At 53.6% G+C, this 19,801-nt stretch overlaps 1 protein-coding gene across 4 annotated transcripts; it reads left to right on the plus strand.

Annotated features, from left to right (window-relative positions):
* Positions 1-490: 490 nt before the first annotated feature.
* Positions 491-18,388, plus strand: NCF1 (neutrophil cytosolic factor 1). 4 transcript variants are annotated; one of them, XR_006889289.1, is made up of 12 exons: positions 491-598; positions 6,861-6,941; positions 9,157-9,232; positions 9,359-9,524; positions 10,593-10,648; positions 13,421-13,543; positions 13,993-14,100; positions 14,962-15,079; positions 16,341-16,448; positions 16,974-17,119; positions 17,208-17,786; positions 18,266-18,382. XR_006889289.1 is itself a non-coding variant. In XM_046665633.1 (12 exons), exons 4-12 carry the CDS (start codon positions 9,172-9,174, stop codon positions 17,336-17,338), a joined length of 1,017 nt encoding a protein of 338 aa, XP_046521589.1. In that variant the 5' UTR covers positions 513-598; positions 4,355-4,543; positions 6,861-6,941; positions 9,157-9,171; the 3' UTR covers positions 17,339-18,382. The 4 variants fall into 4 exon arrangements, 2 of the variants coding, with proteins under 2 accessions (XP_046521588.1, XP_046521589.1); XR_006889290.1 differs by having other exon boundaries at positions 17,208-17,400; positions 17,841-18,382; XM_046665633.1 differs by adding an exon at positions 4,355-4,543 and having other exon boundaries at positions 513-598; positions 17,208-18,382.
* The last annotated feature ends 1,413 nt before the right edge of the window (positions 18,389-19,801 follow it).

Raw genomic sequence — 19,801 nt, forward strand, 5'->3', positions numbered from 1 at the left:
AATACAAACAGGAAAGCCGGGTGGGGGGAGCATGAAGTTTTGCTATTTTGTGTGAAGTTATCAAGAAAGGCCTCTCAGAGGAGGTGCCATTTGAGCAGAAACCTGGAGAAAATGTGGAGGAGTTACAGGTGTGTGGGAGATGGTCCAGGTGGAAGCGCCAGTGCAAAGGCCCTGAGGTGGCAGCAGCTTGGTGTGTTCCAGAGCAGCAGAGAGGCCAATGCGGCTGGCCCAGAGAGAGCTGGGCACCTCCCCTCGCCAACCGGTTGGGCCTGGTAGGCCACAGAGAGGACAAGGGCCGCATGTCCAGCATGTCGGGCACACGGGCATGCGTCCGGCCGCCCACGTCCACGCTGTGGGAGCCTGAAGAGTCCCAGAAACTGAAAGAAGAAGCAGAGCCCTTTCTGCGCCCTCCCTGATCCCTCCTGCCCCCAGCCCCGCCGCCACACATGGGACTTCCTCTTTCCAGCCCATTTAAAGCCCAGCCCGGGAACGCCCCGGAGCAGTGGAGGCCACGCGCAGCCCCGCCATGGGGGACACCTTCATCCGCCACATCGCCCTCCTGGGCTTCGAGAAGCGCTTCGTCCCCAGCCAGCACTACGTGAGTAGCCGCAGCGCCTGCGAGCGCGCAGAGACAGCCCCCGGCGCGGGTACCAGACCGTGCTGTCCCCGCGCAGTCCCCAGGGCCACCGGCCGAGACGCGGGCGCTCCGGGCGGCTGAGGGTGGAGAGCCGGGATCGCGGGCAGACGGCTCCGCGTCTCTGGCCTCAGCTGCCCGTCGGGGTCCGCGGTGGATGCACGCCCCTTAAAAAGATGTGCGCCCTTGCACCCCTGACTCTGAGGGGCAGGGACGGCCAGCCTCGCCACCCCCCACCTCGTCCCGCCAGCCCACCTCACTCCCTGCTCCCTCGCCCCAGCCAGGAGCATCTCCTCGGCAGCTGTCCATGTCCCCGAGACCCCGCGCATACGTCCAGGGCGCGTGCCTCCGGGCAGCCCTCCCTGACCATCCCTACTCTCAGGGAGGAGTCCTCTGGGAAGGAGGCTGGCAGCGGGCTCTCTGTCCCCTCAGTCGCCCGTGGGGTCAGTTCCATTAGAGTCCTATCCCCTCCAGTAGGGTGACAGCACGAGGGGGGTCAAAAATGCCCCCCCTCCTGCCCTGGTGGCTGGGGAAGTGTCTGCCCAGACGTGCCACCCCCCTAGGGTCCCCAAGGCTGAGGAGGGCCAGGGAGGAGCTCCACTTAGTAAATTGTATGGCATTTGTATGGTACATTTAGCAATGTGCCAAGACCTTTTTTTTTACTTTTAATTTTGAAATAACTTCAAATTTGCAGAAAGGTTGCCCAAAAAAGTACCAATAACTCCAATATTCCTTCACCCACATGCTAGCTCCCTCTCTCTCTCTCTCTCTTCTTCCCTTTCCTTCCCTCTGCCTCTACCAGGTTTCTCTCTCTCTGAATATAACTTTTCTGAATCATTATGATACTAAGTCGCAGAGAACGTGTTTCTTGACCCCTAAACACTATGATGTGTATTTCTCAAAATCAAGGACAGTCTCTTACATAACCAAATGTGTCAAAATGAGGAAATTGACCTTGAGGAAACACTATTATCCAACCTACAGACTTTGTTCCAATTTACCCATTGTCCTACTTGTCCTCTGTAGTAAAATCTTTCAGGACGAGGGTCCGATCCAGCGTCACCTGAGGCATGTCAGTGCTCACGTGTCTGTAGCCCTCCTTAATCTGGGTCGGTCTTAATCAGCCTCTCTGTGTCCTTCCCAGCTCTGGCATTTTGAAGAGAAGGGCTGGTTATTTTGTAGAATGTCCCTCAATTTGGGTTTGTCTGATACTTCATTAGATTCAGGTTATGCATCGGTGGCAGGAATATTCCAGAAGTGACACTATGTTCTCATTGATCCTATCAGGTGGCAGGTGACTTTGACTTGTTCCCATATTTGGTGATGTTAATTTGAGTAGGAGTCCCAGATGTGTCCTCCAAGCTTCTCTACTGTAAAGTTACTATTTTCCTCTTTGTAATTAACAACCGACCTGGGAGGAGATGATTTGAAACTTTGTGAATATCCTGTTCCTTACAGAACATTGATGACTCTAACCTGAAATTGATTGCCAGATAGTGACTTTTTTAAACTCTATCATTCCTTTGCATTTATTAGTAAACATTTTACTTAAAAGTCTTTCCTTTTTCCTTATTATTTACTTATGTCAATACGGATGCACAGATCTCTACTTTATTTAATGGGTCATAATCTATTACTGTCATTACTTATAGATGCTCAGATTGTCCCAGATTTGGCCTGTGGGAGCTCCTTCTGTGCCCTTCTGACCTATCCTGTCGTTTTTTGAGCACATTCTTACTTCTGGCACAGGGTGCTCCCAGTTTAGCCTATCCTCTCTCAGCCCCAGCCTGGGCTCAGCGGTTTTGCCAAGGAGCCCTGGTTCTTCTAGTGAGGGGTCGTATTAGAACCAAGATCTGGAAGCTAGGAGTGCTCATTGCCACTGGGACATCACTGCTTGTGTCCTGTCAGTGAACAGACTGGGGAAAATAGCCACGTCATCCATTCTTGCCTTTCATCTGTTTAGATTTGTAGCTCCTGTCTCTCGCGCTGAGAACCTGGTTCCCGACAAGGTTAATGTATTTCCTCTTTTGCTTGATTCTGTAATACACTCAACTTGTTTCAGAATTACTACACACACGCCATTATTATGAAGTCAGATTTAAGTTCTCTTTGCAGCTCTTTCTGTCGTTTTAGACAGAGAGTGAAAGTACTAAAAGTTTCTTGGATTGTAGCTAAAAGGTACTGGATTTTTTCTTTTCCATTTTTTTTTTCCTTTTCTTCTTCTTCCCCAAAGCCCCCAGTACATAGTTGCATATTTTTAGTTGTGGGTCCTTCTGGTTGTGGCATGTGGGACGCCACCTCAGCGTGGCCTGGCGAGCAGTGCCATGTCCACGCACAGGACTTGAACCAGCGAAACCCTGGGCCACTGAAGCGAAGCGCGCGAACTCAACCACTCAGCCACGGGCCCGGCCATTTTCCATTTTTCTTCATGATGGTTGTTTCCATTGATATATAGTTCTGTTCATTTGTTTCCACTTTTGAAGTTTAAAAAAAAACCTTGTTGATTTAATTTTATTTTTAAATATGTATGGGAGTGGCCCAGTGGTGCCGTGCTGAGGTGGCATCCCACGTGGAGGAGCCAGAGGAATTACAACTAGGCCACACGGCTGTGTGCTGAAGCTTCGGGGAGGGAAGAAAGGAGAAGGGGAAGATTGGCAACAGATGTTAGCTCAGGGCCGGTCATTCTCACAAAAAATAAATAAATAAATAAAATTTAAAATAAATATGTAACATATTAACGTGTTCAGATGTCAAAACTTCACAGGAAGATATACTCAAAGACTCATTCTAGTTTACCTTTCCTCTATTTCTCTTTGCAAAAAAACCCCACATATATATATTTTCTTATTTTTCCTTCTTTACTACACACAAATAATAAACAAGGTGACATACTATACATTTTTTATCATTTTCCATATCCTGGAGTGCCCTCCGAATTAGTTCATTAAATCTGTCTCATTTTTTAAATGTGTGTAATAGTTCGTCATGTGACTATGCCATCGTTCGTTCATTTAGATTGCTTTCACTAACTTGCATTTACCTAATCAACCTGCATTTATGTTATTATAGGTAACATTGAACACTTCTTTATATGTTTAAGGGTTACATATTTATATGTGTTCTCCATGAACTGTTTGTGCCTTTTGCACATTTTTCTATCAGATTTTTTGTCTTTTTCTTTCAAATTTAAAAAAGTTCTTTATACATTAGGTATATTAACTCTTTATCTGTGATACGTATTGCAAATATTTCCTCCCAGTTTATCATTTGTCTTTTGGCTTTGCTTACGGTCTTACATGCTAAAGTTTGAAAAAATATTAATGCATTTGCAATAGCAATCTTTCACTGCCTGTGGGTTTTGAGTCAGTTAGAAAGGCTTTCTGTGTACCCGTGTTTCCTTCTAGGACTTACATGGGTTCAGTTTTTGCATTTAGATCCCTGATCCACTTGGAGTTTATTCTGGTGTGTGGTGTGAAATATGAGCCAAATTTTACCTCTTCCTAAAAGGCTAGCCAGTTGTCCCAAGACCAAGTTTTTAAAAATCCACCTGTGCCCCTGTGACTTGAGATACCACTTTTAACATAGCCTAAATTGCCAAATGTACGTGGATCTATTTCTAGATTTTCTGTTCTATTCCAATGGTTTTTTGTTCTCGCGCCACTACCATACTGTTGTGATAAAATGGACATGACGAAATTTACCATCTTCACCGTTTTTAAGCGCCCAGTTCAGTGGCATTAAGCACATGCACACTGTTGTGCAGCTGTCACCACCATCATCTCCAGAACTTCTTCATCATCACAAGCTGCACGTCTGTCCCTGTGAAACACTAGCTCCCCGCTGCTCCCTCCTCCCGGCCCCTGGTGACCACCATTCTGCTTTCTGTCTCCATAAATTCGACTATTTCAGGTATCTGTTATAAGTACAATCATACAATATTTGTTCTTTTGTGTCTGCCTTCTTTCACTTAACATAATGTTTTCAAGGTTCATCTGTGTCGTAGCATGTGCCAGAATTTTTTTTCTTTTTAGGGCTGAATAATATTCCATTGTGTGTATAGACCATATTTTGTTTATCCGTTCCTCCTTCAATGGACATTTCCATTGTTTCTGCCTTTTGGCTGTTGTGACGAATACTGCTATGAGCATGGGTGGACAAATCTCTGTTTGAGTCTGTTTTCCATTCTTTTGGTTGTGTACCCAGAGGTGGAATTGCTGGGTCATATGGTCATTCTGTGTTTAATTTTTTGAGGAAACGCCATCCTATTTTTCTTAGCAGCTGCACCATTTTACATTCCCGCCATAAGAGCACAAGCATTCCAGTTTTTCCACATCCTCACCAACATTTGTTTCTTTCTGTTTTCTGGGTTTTTTTAATAATAGTTCTCCTGACAGGTGTGGTGCACACTGTTTTAATGATAAAGCGTTTACAGCCTGTTTTCATAGCTCACAGGGATACTGTCCCTACGTAGCTCTTCTTTTCCAGGGCTTTCCTAGCTGTTCTCTCTCCCCTTGCTCACTTCCTCACATGCTGTCCACGGCTGCTTTTGTGCTAAAACAACCGAGTTGGGTAGTTGGGACAGAGACCACAGAGGCTGCAAAGCGTGACGTGTTTACTCTCTGGCCCTTTACAGAGAACGTTTCGTGACCCCCCTGGTCTGAGACGTGGTTCCTAACTCTGCACATTAGAGTCACCAGAAGTTTATCCTGAGCCCGCCTCAAGTTCATCTTCCTCGTCCTTCTAAACCACTTTACCGATTATAATTTCATACCAAATAGTTCACCCATTGAAAGTGCGTGGTGGTTTTTGTATGTTTACCCATTTGTCCAACCATCATAATCTAATGTTAGAACACTTTTGTCACCCCCCCAAAACCTTGTACCCACTGACAGCTGTTCTTTTTATGCCTCAGTATTTTATTCTGAAGAATTCCAAACATACAGCAAAGCAGAAAGAATTTTACAAAAAATAAAACAAAACAAACAAAACCCCAGCTGCTCCTCAGCCAGACCTGGACTCCACCGTCAACATTGCCCTGTAGCTGCTTCATCACGTGTTTCTCCATCCATCCTGCAATCTACCTTATTTTGGGGGCATTGCAAAGCGTATTGCAAACATCAGTACACTTCGCCCTAAACCCTCAGCATGCATATCGCTAACTAGAATTCATCAGTTTATAGTTTTTTCTCTTTTGATGTAAAATGTATGTAAAATGAAATCCACAAGTCTTAGAGACACATTGCTGAGTTTTGATGGCTCCTATGTAACCCAAACCCTCATCGAGATATGGAGCATCACCGCCGCCCCGGAACATTCTCCCACAGGCCAGTCATTCCCCCACATCCCCGAGAGGCCACCACTGTTCTGATTTGTTTCCACCTTAAATTAGCTGCGCTTGCTCTAGAATGTCGTAGATATGGAATCATACGGTGCGTAACCTTTCGTGTCTGATCCTTTCACGCAGCACGATGCTCTTGAAATTCCGCCATGTGGTTGCATGTATCAAGAATTCATTCCTTTTTCTGGCTGAGTAGTATTCTCTGACCTATTTTTGCAGGCTTAATTTTCCTTACTGAGATCTTCTTTTTTCTTTCTAACAATGGCTTTATTGAAATATAATTCCCATACCATACACTCCACCTATGGAAAGTGTACAACTCAATGACTTTTAGCATATTCACAGAGCTGCACAACCAACACTGCTCTCAATTTTGGAAGATTTTCATCACCACCCAACAGAAACCCCTTTAGCAGTCACTCCTCAACCCCCACCAGCCCCGGCAACCACTAGTCTGCTTTCTGCCTCTATGGATTTGTCTGTTCTGACACTTCCTATTACTGGCACCACACGGTACCTTGCTGCATTCTCGCGTTGTGTCAGCTGAGCCCTTTCTGCATCGTAGCCTTCTAACTCTCTAGGAGTGAGGTCCTACTTCTATGTCCAGTTTACAGAGTTGGAGTTACTATGGAGTTGCGGGACGATAATTATGGAATTGTAGGCAGTGGACTTATTATCAGAGAGATGGGTCATCTTGCCCTGGGTGCTAAAGGTGGAAAGTGGCACCTCCTGGGTCCGTGAAGTTGGTGTCCTTTCTGTGGCCCAGGCTGCCCCAAAGAGTGCCCCCCCAAGTTCTGAGGGCTCCCACCAGGGGCTGGGGGGCTTCCTGGGGGCGTGGCCAGGCCCCCTTGGAAGCTGAACAAGGGCCCCTGCCCCGGCCACCCCCAGGTGTACATATTCCTGGTGAAATGGCAGGACCTGTCCGAGAAGGTGGTCTACCGGCGATTCACGGAGATCTACGAGTTCCACGTGAGTGCCTGGCGGGGGCGGGGGTCGAGGAGGGGACGCCACCCAGTCCCAGCTCCGCCCTGTGGGGAGGAGGGCGCCCTGGTGCCAGCAGGAAGCTGAGGAACCTGGAGTCCCCTCGGCCCAAAGGGAGGAATTATTATTTTTTAACTTTTAAAAACATTTTACTTAAAGTATTGCTATTGTGGTAAAATATACATAACATAAATTTACCATTTGAACCATTTTGAAGTGTGCAGCTCAAAGGCATTAAGTACATTCACAGTGTCGTGCAACCATCACCACCATCCATTTCCTAAACGTTTCCATCTCCCGCATAGAAACTGTACCCATTCAACACCAACCCAGGGGGCATTCCTAAGGGATGCGCTGGCTCTGTCCCTGCTGGGGTGGCCTGGCTAGTGTCACCACCACGGCTGTCAGCCCAGGACAGTCACTGGCCTGCTGAGGACCCCTGGTGGGTCAGAGGGAGCACTGATAATCCTGACACCAGAAGCCTGGGGCCTCTCGCCTAGTGGGGCCCGCAGCCCCCAAGGTTTACATGAGCGAATCCCAGGGGCCCTAAAGCCTCTCAGGGTCCCCACACCAGAGGCTGGTTGGACAGCTTTGGGGCTGGTCATCAGGGGTCACACTGTGCAGAGCTTGGCTGCTGGGTCCTGGTCTGAGATGGGGTCAGGTGGATGGAGGGTCCATAAAAGCCACATGGGTCCCCCAAGAGCCCCCTCCATATACAGGACCCTCCTTAACCAGGGAAGGGAGCCTGCGCACTGTCGGGTTCCCGCGCTTCTCTTGTGTGAGAAATGAGAAACGTAAACTGAAATGCAAAGAAGGTTGGAGCCGCCACTCACCAGCGCCGCAAAGCCCCACTGATGGCACTGGGCCGTCTGCCACCAGGCTTTTTTAAGATAAAGGAAATAAAACATTACAAAAGAAGCAGAAGGCTCCCTTCATCCATAGCCCTGTCCCAGCTCCTCCCTGGGTGGCTGCATGCACGCTCATACACACACACACACAGACACACACACACAGACACACACACTGACACACACACATACATACACACAAGCACAGACACAAAGACACAGACACATACACACAGACACATAGACACAGACACACACACAGACACACAGACACACACAGAGTCCAGGAAGAGTGTGCAGTGGTGTTGTGTGTGCATCTCCGTAGTCTGTATGGAAGCCGTGAGCGCAGCTGGCTTCCTTCCCTATCTCATTGTCACTGGGTTGCGTTTTTGAGACGTGTCCACCCTGATGCGTGTGTGGCCCCATCAGCTCCTTGGACCGCCCCAGGCTGTTACCTGTGGATTAGCCTCTTGTGCTAATTGGCAGTCTCATCCACTCATTCAGCAGTTCTTTGTTGAGCCCTACTAAGTGCCAGGTGAGCAGGAGACGCAGCTGAAGGTGACCAGGGTATAAAAACCGGATGCAAATCCCTCCCCTCTCCTGTTCCCTTAAGTTCTAGCGGAGTCATCAGAATAACAGACAAACAAAAAGATAAGCAATTTATATAGTGTGTTAGGTGATGGTTAGAACTGTGGAGAAACATAAAGCGGGGGGAGGGATGGGGAGGCCAGGTAAGGAGAGGCAATTGTCAGGAGAAGGCCTCACTGAGCGGGTGACATCTGAGCAAAGACTTGACGAAGGAGAAAGAGCACACTATTGAGATATGTGGGGGAAGAATAAGAATAGCATGTGCAAAGGCCCTGGGGTGGAGTGAGCCTGGAGCTTTCATGGGTGGCTGGAGCAGAGTGAACGGGGGAGGGTGGTGGCGGAGGAGGTGAGTGAGGGAGCAGGGGCAGGTCACATGGGGCCTTGTAGACCAACATGAGGCCTTGGGCTTCCACTCTGAGAGAGCTGAGAGGCAGGGAGGGTCTGAACAGAGCAGGGACAGGATCCAGCTTAGGTTATAAGAGGATCCCTCTGGGTGTGGATGGAGGACAGACAAGGGTGGAAGGGAGACTCATCGTAATAATCCAGGCCTGGTGGAGGTGGGGGTGGTGAGAAGGGCCAGGCACAGATTTGGGGAGTAGAGCTAAAAGGATTTGCGGGTGGCTTCGATGTGAGGTGAGAGAGAAAGAGAGGCAGCAAGGATGCCACCAGGAGTGTCTAGGGCGAGCGACTGGAAGGGGATTTCGGTCGTTTCCGATTTTGTGCTTTTACAGTAATAAAGAACGTTCCTTCACGTCTTTTCTGTCCAGAAAACGTTAAAGGAAATGTTTCCTATCGAGGCGGGGGACATCAAGTCGGAGAACAGGATCATCCCCCACCTGCCAGGTGAGGCGCGGGCCTCCGGGCCGGGGGTCGCCCGCCCCGCCCCCTCCCCTGCCCCCGGGCCGCCCTTCCCGCCCCGGTGGATCCACCCTCGCCGCGCTCACCCGGTCTCCGCCGCCCGCCCGCCAGCCCCGCGGTGGTTTGACGGGCAGCGCGCCGCCGAGAGCCGCCAGGGCACGCTCACCGACTACTGCAGCGCGCTCATGGGGCTGCCCACCAAGATCTCCCGCTGCCCCCACCTCCTCGACTTCTTCAGGGTGCGCCCTAACGACCTCAAGCTCCCCGCGGACAGCCAGTGAGTGGCCTCCTCGTCCTGTCCAACGAGGCGGGACAGGGAGGGGTGGTGAGCCCGCCCTGGAGGGGGTGGGACTTTCCCCATGTTACAGATGAGGCGACTGAAGCTCAGAGAAGGGTAGCGACTTGCCCCAAGTCACACAGCTGGAAAGAAAAGGGGGCAGGATTCCAAATCTGGCCTCTGTGATCGGAGCCGCCCAGCACCCCCGCCAGCTCTCTGCCTGGCCCCCTCTGAGCCTCGCGGTGCCGGGGTCGGAAGCCCTGGGTCCTCATCCTGACTCTGCGTCTGCCGGGAGCCTTCGGAAAGCAGTTTCCCGTCTGTGACGGGATGTTGAGGGCCTGATGCGGTAAGGGGTGCTGTGGAGAGCGTCTACACACTGTCAAGTGTGGAGCCCGGAGAGAATGCGGGCGTCCCAGGCCCCTGCCTCCCCTTTGTCACCTCATTCTCTGCCTGCCCGGGCCCCAGGGTCTCCTGGACTCTGCGCCCTGCGGGGAGGCGTCCGAGAGGCTGAGTGAGATCCGGGGAATGTGCTCTCCCGCCCCAGGCCGGCGGGGGAAGGCCCCCTCTGGTCACTGAGTGTGGGGGTTGCCCACAGACAGGCTGCCACAGACAGACAGACAGACAGCGACACTCCGGCCAGTGCTTGTTGATCCCTGAATGCATGCCGGGGCCAGGGGAGGGCGGCCCCCATGGGCCCGGGGTGGTGGTGGGGGCGCCCACTCCCCGTTGGCTGCTCGCTGAAAGCTTCAGAAGAAGGGAGCTGGCCCCTGGGCTGATGGGACCCTTCCCACACTCCCAGCAGAGCTCTCCGGTGGCCCGGGGGCAGGGGCTTTGCCCCCCCCCCCTCCTCCGGCGGCCCCCCCCCCGTGGGGGCGGGGGGGGGCCGGCCCCCCCCCCCCCCCCCCATGGCCTGAGCAGCCCCGCAGTGTCCGTTCGCTACCTTCTCTCTGCAGTGGGCCATTTCCCACGTCCCTTTTTCTCTTGGGAAGTTCTTCTCTAGGTCTGTCTGGACCTTCCCGCTCCCCAGCGGGAAGCTGAGGGTCCAAGCCAGACTGTTCTCTCCCGCAGAGTGAAAAAGCCAGAGACTTACCTGATGCCCAAAGACGGCAAGAATAACATAGCAGGTGAGAGCGCGGGGCCAGCCATGCGCGGGTCACCCTAAGGGGATTGTTGACACGATCAGGGACCCTGCGTGCCGGTGGACAGGAGAACGAGCAGGAGGGGAGAGTGACCGTGAAGGGTCTTGGTGCTGCTCTGAAGATCTAAAGGGTCTCGGGGTCACCGAACAAGGAAGGGGGCTCCTTGCAGATGTCAGCGCTTCCCCCGCCTCCGCGGCGGCAGAGCCCAGCGCCGACCCTGGCTCCCATCAGCCCTCGGCAGGCTATGGCTGAATGAACGAACAGGCTTGGGGGCCAACCTGGCCTGCGCGGGTGTCGCAGGGGCACGCCAGTGTCTAATCTCTATTGCACGATAATTGTTAATAACACTAGGTAACATTTACTGAGCTCTTAGTCTGTGCCAGACGCTGCTTTAAAGAGTTTTCCCTGTGTTAACTCGTGTAAGGCTCTCCGTAACAAGATGAAATAGGTGCGCAGTGTTACGACCCACTTTACAGCTGGACGCACTGGGGCTTGTTTCTTTTTTTAATTCTTTTTTTTTATTGCAGTAACATTGGATTATAACATTATATAAATTTCAGGTGCACATCACTATAAATTTCGATTTCTGTGTGGATTACATCATGTTCACCACCCAAAGACTCATGACAATGCATCACCACACGCACTGCTTAATCACCCCTTTTCCCTCCCCCTCCCCCTCTGGTAACCACCAATCCAATCTCTGTTGCTATGTGTTTGTTTGTCGTTGTTTTTATCTTCTACTTATGAGTGGGATCATACGGTATTTGACTTTCTCCCTCTGACTTATTTCACTCAGCATAATACCCTCAAGGTCCATCCATGTTGTCACAAATGGCCGGATTTCATCATTTCTTACCGCTGAGTAGTATTTCCATAGTGTGTATGTACCACACCTTCTTTATCCATTCGTCCCTTGATGGGCACCCAGGTTGCTTCCGACTCTTGGCTATTGTGAATAAGGCTGCAATGAGCATAGGGGTGCCTGTATCTTTACACATTCGTGTTTTCAAGTTCTTAGGGTAAATACCCAGCAGTGGGATAGCCGGATCATATGGTAGATCTATCCTTAATTTTCTGAGGATACTCCATACTGCTTTCCATAGTGGCTGCACCAGTTTGCACTCCCACCAGCAGTGAACAAGGGTTCCCTTCTCTCCACATCCTCTCCAACATTTGTTGTTTCCTGTCTTGTTAATTACAGCCATTCTGACCAGAGTGAGGTGATACCTCATTGTAGTTTTGATTTGCATTTCCCTGATAGCTAATGTGCCTGTTGGCCATCTGTATATCTTCTTTGGAGAAATGTCTGTTCATATCTTTTGCCCATTTTCTAATTGGATTGTTGGTTTTTTTGTTGTTGAGCTGTATGAGTTCTTTGTATATTTTGGATATTAACCCCTTATCTGATATATGGTTTGCAAATATCTTCTCCCAATCGTTAGCTTGTCTTTTCGTTTTGTTGATGGTTTCCTTGGCTGTGCAGAAGCTTTTTCGTTTGATGTGCTCTCATTTGCTCATCTTTTCTTTTGTTTCCCTTGCCCGGTCAGACATGGGACTTGAAAATATGCTGCTCAGACGAATGTCGAAGAGTGTATGCCTATGTTTTCTTCTGGAAGTTTTATGGTTTTAGGTCTTACAGTCAAGTCTTTAATCCACTTTTAGTTGATTTTTGTGCACGGTGTGAGATAATGGTCTATGTTCATTCTTTTGTCTGTGGCTGTCCAGCTTTCCCAGCGCCATTTACTGAAGAGACTCCTTTCTCTTCTTGTCTTGTACACTTGTCTTGCACACCCTTGTCCCCCTTGTCGAAGACTGGCTGTCCCCAGGGGGCTTGTTTGAAGTTGAGACTCTTGCCAGGGGGCACACAGCTACTAAGTGGTGGAGCGGGATTTCACCCCGTCCGTGGGCTGCCCAGACGAGTCCTCTGGGCCACTCAGAGTGTGGTCCAGGGACCAGCAGTGTCAGTCGGCTTGGGCTGCTATCACAAGCTGTCCCAGACTGGCAGCACAAACAACAGAAACATATTTTCTCACAGTTCTGGAGGCTGGGAGTGCGAGATGAGGGTGTGGCAGGGCTGAGTGCTCCCGAGGCCGCTCTGCATGGCGTGCTGCTGCCGCCTTCTCGCTGCGTCCTCACGTGGCCTTTCCTCTGTGCGTGCGCGCCTGGCGTTGCCTCCTCTTCTTATGAGGACCCCAGTCCTACTGGATCAGGGTGCCACCTGGATGAGCTCATTTAACCTTAATCACCTTCTTAAAGCCTTTCTCTCCAAACACAGGCAGATTCTAAGGTCCTGGAGCTTAGGGCTTCAACATATGGATTTGGGAAGGGGATACAATTCAGCCCAAAACACACAGCAGCAGCATGGCCTGGGGGCTGGTTAGAAATTCAGGCTCGGGTCCCGGCACAGACCGGGATCAGCCCCTGCACCTCAGCAAGATCCCTGGGCGGTTCGTGCACATCACAGTTGAGAAGGGCTGCTCGTCAACCACATGAGAAGGAGAATATGTTAAAGTGTGTGACTAGTGTCTGGAACACACTAGGCGCTCCATACACGCGGGGCTGTGAGCACTAGCTGCCTCTGCTGCTGTCCAGTCGGCGGGGCACGTCCACCTCTGGCGTGCCTGGAGCTGGGTGGGGACGGGGAGCCAGGGCCAGTTCTGTGGCCCACACAGGGGACGGCAGGGGAAAGCCGGGAGGAGGCGGGTCCCCTCCCCCCCCGGGGGCGTCTGCTCACTCTGCCCTCCCTCTGCCCAGATATCACGGGCCCCATCATCCTGCAGACCTACCGCGCCATCGCTGACTATGAGAAGACCTCGGGCTCCGAGATGGCTCTGGCGTCCGGTGACGTAGTGGACGTCGTGGAAAAGAGCGAGAGCGGTCAGCCTCCTCGCCCTGCCTGGCCCTCCTCCCCTGGGGCCTGGGTCCATGGCCACAAGCCCCCGACCGAGGCAGCCTCGGGCCTCCTCCTGGCCTGGCGCACTGTGGGGCTCCAGCTCCTTCAGGGGCCCTGTCCCCCCACACTGCGGGTCCCCCCGCTCTGAGCGTGCACCCCGGGGTGCCTGTGGGTTCCTGCACATCTTCCATCCTGTGACTGTGCATCTCTGGGGTTGCACCCTGATGGGGGTGGACTTCTCATGCTGTGTGTGAAGTGGGTTCAGAGCTGTAATTCTGTGACCCTGTGTGTCCGGCTGTGTGTGATTTGGGAAGGTGATATTTCTGAATCTGCGTGTTGGATGTCTGTGTGTCTGTCTGAGTGTTCTTACCACCCCCGACGGCTGGGGAGGCTGACAGGCCCGCCGTGACTCTGCCTCACACCCCTGGCACAGGCTGGTGGTTCTGCCAAATGAAGACAAAGCGTGGCTGGGTGCCGGCGTCCTACTTGGAGCCCCTGGACAGTCCGGATGAAGCGGAGGACCCAGAGCCCAACTATGCAGGTGCCCCTGCCCTCCACGGCCATGCGGGGGGAGGGACAGCAGGGGCCCGGGGGTATGGAGAAGCCAGAAGGGACTGCTTTGGGGTGGGACATGATTATGGGTGGGGCAGAGGGGGATTCAGGGCTGAGACCCCATAGTCTGGCTTGGGGGCCTAGTAGGAGGTGATGCTCTCGGTCAGGATGGGGAACCAGGAGGTGGAGGTAGGGGGTGATGAGGTCAGCCTGGCACAGGTGATGGCTGTCGGCCTGGGGCCAGGTCCAGCAGGAAGCTGAAGGATGAGCAGACCTGAGGCTCAGGAAGGAGGGCTGCCTGGAGGTAGGGGCATCATCGTTGACTAGAGGGGGAAAGCTGGCAGCCCTGGGGCTGGATGGGGCCCACATGGAGTTTGAAAAAAATTAGAATTAACAGCCTATATTTTAAAATGGAGAGATTTCACAATTTTATGTGGATTTATGGCTTCTCCTTAAAAACTGGGGAAGATATGTAGCCCCACATGCCAGCAGTCAGCTGGAGTTGAGTGGCTTGGGTACCATGGGGACGGGTGCTCCCCCCACCACTTCCCGGCATCCGCTTCTCATATTTAGGCGTCTGGCCAGGTCTCTGTAGTCATGGGAACTTGTGGCCCCTGGAGTGGATGGCGGAGGGTGGGAGGGGCAAGCTCACCTGAGTACAGTGGGCAGAGGGCAGAAGTCCAGGTTGCACCCACAAGCGGGTAGAAGGAAGCTTCAGAGGGAGGCCAAGGAGCAGGTGGGGAGGTGGGAGGAGAGCTTGGGGAGGGGGGTCCTGGCCAGCTGATTGGGGGTGGTGAGCCCCATGTGGGCGGACCCTCACACCATGCCCCCTCCCCCTTCTGCCCACCAGGTGAGCCCTATGTCACCATCAAGGCCTACATTGCTACGTTGGAGGATGAGGTGTCCCTGGAGGAGGGTGAAACCATTGAGGTCATTCATAAGCTCCTGGACGGCTGGTGGGTCATCAGGTAGGAGAGCGCCCCTCCCTCCCACTGTGCCCACTCTGAGAGCCAGCCCTGGCCTGGGGCAGGGCCTGTTGGGGCTCAGTGCTGACTTGGCTGTGTGTCTCTGCGTAAGCCACTACCCCTCTCTGGGCTCAGTTTCCTTTTGGGTAGCAGACGAGTGATAATCCCATCCTGCCTGTTTCTCAGGATTCAGCGTCCTTGTCCGAGTGGGTACATTTTTCCTTTGTGACTTGGGTCACTTCCCCTGACCAGTCCATCCATTATTCCTTCTCCAGCAACACAATTAATTGTTGTATTGATTATTTATCTTTGAGCACTGGCAGAGCAGACCCCGTCGTCTCTTTTCCTTTAAAATTTTCATTGCAATTCCTGTTTATTCCTCCAAACGTAGGAATACTAAATTGTTTTTTTTCTGGTCCCGGGGAAAGCAGAATCCCAGGGGCATGCAGGGCCATTTCCCTGGAGCCACTGGGCCTCCCCAGGTCCTTGGACGAGTTTTCAGAGCCCTGAGTCAGCGGGCCAGCCCGTGGCCCCAGCGAGCTTGTGCCACGACACCCAAGATCAGCATGGCCCTGGGCTTGGGGCTTCCAGGCAGCCTTTCCCAGCCTTTTAGATCCACACTCAGTTACGCCCCAGCATGCACCCCTGAGAATTCTTGTGATTCTCCCCCCACCAAGAAGAATCAGTTTTACTGAGCCAAGTTTGTACTATGCAAAGGTGTTTTTTTGTTTGTTTGTTTTTTTTTAACGCCCAAGTATAGTAGTGAGAATGGAAAGAAAAATCTTTTTGACAAATGGTGCTGGAACAACTAGATATCCACGTGGAAAAAAACGAACCTAGACCCTACCTCACACATACACATTTATGTGAGATGGATCACAGGTTTTATCACCAAGCACAAAGCCCCCAAAAAGAAGCTTTTGGAAGAAAGCAAAGGTTTCTTAGGACGGAAGGCAATCGCGGTAAAAGAAAAAGCCGACAAAGCAGTGTAGCAGATGTTTCACAGCAAACACACATCCTGGCCGTGATCTGGGTCCAACGTCCTCTCCCTCCCAACATCCCAGCTGGGAAGGTCTGTGTTGCACAGATGAGGAAACTGAGGCCAGAGGGCGGGGGCTGGTGTTAGCCCGGCGTGGCGTTTGCAGCCTCCCTGCCTGCCTTGAGCCCCGCTGCTAGAGGGAGCCCTGACCCCCGCCCACCCCACGTGTGGGCCCCCCACCCCGTTCCAGCCACTGACCAGGCCTGAGGGCTGCCTCTGTTGCAGGAAAGACGACGTCACCGGCTACTTCCCGTCCATGTACCTGCAGAAAGCGGGCCAGGACGTAGCCCAGGCCCAACGCCAGATCAAGAGCCGAGGGGCGCCGCCCCGCAGGTGAGCGAGTCCCCGGGGCTGGGGCCTGGGCGGGGTGGTGGAAGGGGTACCGCCAGTTCCCCCTGTCAGTCCGGGCCTTGGACTGGCAGTGCTGGCGCAGGGGACACGGGCGGGCTTTCCCAGCCTGGCGGGGGCGGCAGCACCCTCACCGGCTCAAGAGCCTGGTCGAGCCCTCCCTACCGTGGGGCTGGCACGGGGCGGCAGGACAGCAGGGGTGTGGGGTGCTGGGGAAGGCGCCAATGCCTGGGTCCTTGAGGATGGCCATGAGGGCTGTGGCAGTCCGTAGGGCTTCCTGGAGGCTGGCGAGGGGCGTGGACAATGGGCCTGGGCTCTGCGGCCGGGCAAGAGTCCGTATCGGTGAAGGGCAGCTGCATTCCTGCCCTGCCCAGGCTCCTGCCGCTCCCCACTTCCTCGGGCCAGTCTTTGGACCCCAGGGCTGGGCGGCGCGGGAGTCCCCGCGGGCAGGCACGCGGGCGCGGCGGGGACACGGGGCGCTGACGAACGCCCCCGTCCTTCTGGGCCCAGGTCGTCCATCCGCAACGCGCACAGCATCCACCAGCGGTCGCGGAAGCGCCTCAGCCAGGACGCCTACCGGCGCAACAGCGTCCGCTTTCTGCAGCAGCGCCGCCGCCTGGGGCGGCCCGGGCCGCAGAGCGCCGGGAGCCCGCTGTGTGAGTGCGGGCGGGCGGGCCGGGGACCCCGGGACGCGGGACCCCGGGGGCGGGGCGGGGCCTCACCGGCCGTACTGTCTGCCTGCAGCAGAGGAGCAGCCGCAGCCGCAGAGCGACCGAGCGAAGCCGCAGCCGGCGGTGCCCCCGAGGCCCAGCGCGGACCTCATCCTAAACCGCTGCAGTGAGAGCACCAAGCGGAAGCTGGCGCCCGCCGTCTGAGGCCAGGGCACCCCCTCCAGAGGGTGACCTGACCCCTCCGCCCGCTCCCGCCCGCTCCTTGTGTGCGTTTGTATAGAGCCTGGCGTCTGAGCGCCGAGGGCATCCCCGGGCCCCGCCCCACCTCGCTATCCACCGCCCTCAATAAATGTTGCTTGGAGTTGACAGAGGCTCTGCAGAGATGCGGAGCGGGTTGGGCTCCGCCCTTGGAAGTATTTCTGGAATTAAGTGAGGGCTGTGAAGTCTGCTAGGGGGAAGTTGCAAGAACCGAGGTCAGGTTGCATACTGCCCTAGCCTTGGCCAATACCAAGTTTGCACAACGCCAAGTGCAACAGGAACCTCCGGCCCCCACTGGCTGTTTGCACAGAAACCGCAAACTTGAACTCTGGCCCCACTGCAGAGGAGTCCTGAAGAAGGGTGGACACAGTCTGTGGTCAGGGGGATCGGGAAGGTAGGTGACCTTGTTTGTGCACCTTAGTCGGCTGATAAAAGAATTGTCATTTAGGTATAGGGAGGGGGCACCTCTGATTCTTCACTGAGAGCCTGTCCAGTTCGGAGTTGTACCAGAAAGCAAATATTCACTGATGAACACGTCCTCACCACTCACTCCGGCACTGCTGCCACCCCATGGCCTCAGAGTCTTTGCTGGGGGGGGGGGGGGTCTTTCCCAAAATGCAGACACACTACCATGCAAACTGGAGCTGCAAATCTTGCAAAAGATGCAGCGTGTCACAAAGGCTGTGGGTGGCAGGGGGAGCTGTTCCCTCCTAGGAGAGAAGCCGCTATGTGAGGATGGGCAAGGCTGGTCCCCTGAGAGAGAAGAGAAAATTGGCAAGGGGACCGATGCTTCTGCAGAGAACTGTTTGACCGTCCAAGGGTTGAGAGAGGCCTTGAGATAGATAACCACTGTGCCCTTAACGATTTTTGCAGACCCCTGTTTGCTGGAAGAGTCCAGCAACAACAACTGTCATACAAAGCTGTGAAAAAGTTAACTACGGACAACCCCAACCCCCTTGCTTGTTCAGCTGCAATTATAACAAAAATTAAACACAGTATGAGAAAATACTTATTTTCATAATTTTTAGTTTGTTTTTTCAACCTCAAGTCCTGATCACGTTTTCCTACGTTTTTTGGGTATTTCTGGTCCCCTGGAGGTGGCCATGTGGCGGCCCCACTGTCGCAGACTGACGGGGAGGGCCTGGTGGTGGGTGTGCCTGAGGTCAGGAGGCCGAGCCAGCAGCCTCTGCCATGCACACAGGGTGGGCATGCCTGCAGGCATCTGGGTCTGAGTTCCGGCTGCACCGTTTGTGCAGCCAATTTCTTGAGCCAGACACAGTGCTGGGCTCCTCATGTCACCTCTAGTTCTGACAACAGCCCTGTCAGGGAGGGGCTTTACTGACCAGGACACCAAGGCTCAGAAAATGCAGGTGGCTTGCTTCAAGTCACAGGGCAGGTAGGCGGCAGAGCTGGGAGGTGGAGCCAGGCTTCTCCTTCTGATTCCAAATCCCTGCTGGATCCACTACCGTATCCTGACCCTGCAGAGCTCAGCTCATGGGTCAGCCCATGGCGGAGGGACGCTGGGAAGAGGGAGTGTGATGCGGCAGCGTCTTCCAGTGCTCTCTGCAGCCCCCCGGGCCTGTGATGGAGGACTGACCAGCTCTGCCCACCCTGGGATGGGAAGACAGGGTCTTGGATCAGAAGCAATGCATGCCCTGTCTCTGGGAACTGACAAGGACCCACCACATCCAGCCCCCCCGCTCCTGGGCTGGGCCCCTCCACATCTCCCCGACCACACTATACTCCAGGCGCCCCCATGTGCAGACACGCCATCACCACAGCTTCTGAAAACCACCCCACTCGTTTAAGTCATTCCCCCCAGTCTTGCCTCAGTCGCATGAGTGACAGTGCTGGTCAAGCCCCCCTGGTCCCAACACACACTACCGGGTAAAGAAGGAATCTGGGGCCCACAGGAGTTGATTCAAAGCAGAACAGCCCCACTAATGGTCCAGTCAGAAGGCAGCCCAGGCTGAACCCTGCTGTCTCCTCCTTGTCACCGATGGGCTAACCACCAGGGAGCCAATGACAGATGATGAACTGAGGCTGTATGACAGACACCTCCTGGGTCTCCACATCAGGCACAGTGGCCACTCAGAAAGGGAAAAAGAACATGGGCTTTGGAGTCACACGGACCTGAGTTTGAATCCTGATGACTCCTTTCCTGGCTGTGTGGCCTCAGGCAGGCCATTTAATCACTCTGAGCCCCAGGTGCCACTCCATAAAATGAGGGGGCTTTTTCCTGCAGGGTTTGTAGGGCCACACTTCCAACATCTGTTCAGGCACACCAGGAGCTGGTCCCCCCGCCCGCATTGTAAACCAGGCTGTCCTGCATTCCTTCCCCAGGAAGTGAGCCTCTGAGCTAGCTGGACCCGGCTGTACCTGCAGTCCGCCTCCCCGGGAAACGAACTG

The sequence above is a fragment of the Equus quagga genome, chromosome 7, assembly GCF_021613505.1.
Source record: "Equus quagga isolate Etosha38 chromosome 7, UCLA_HA_Equagga_1.0, whole genome shotgun sequence".
NCBI classification, from domain to species: domain Eukaryota; kingdom Metazoa; phylum Chordata; class Mammalia; order Perissodactyla; family Equidae; genus Equus; species Equus quagga.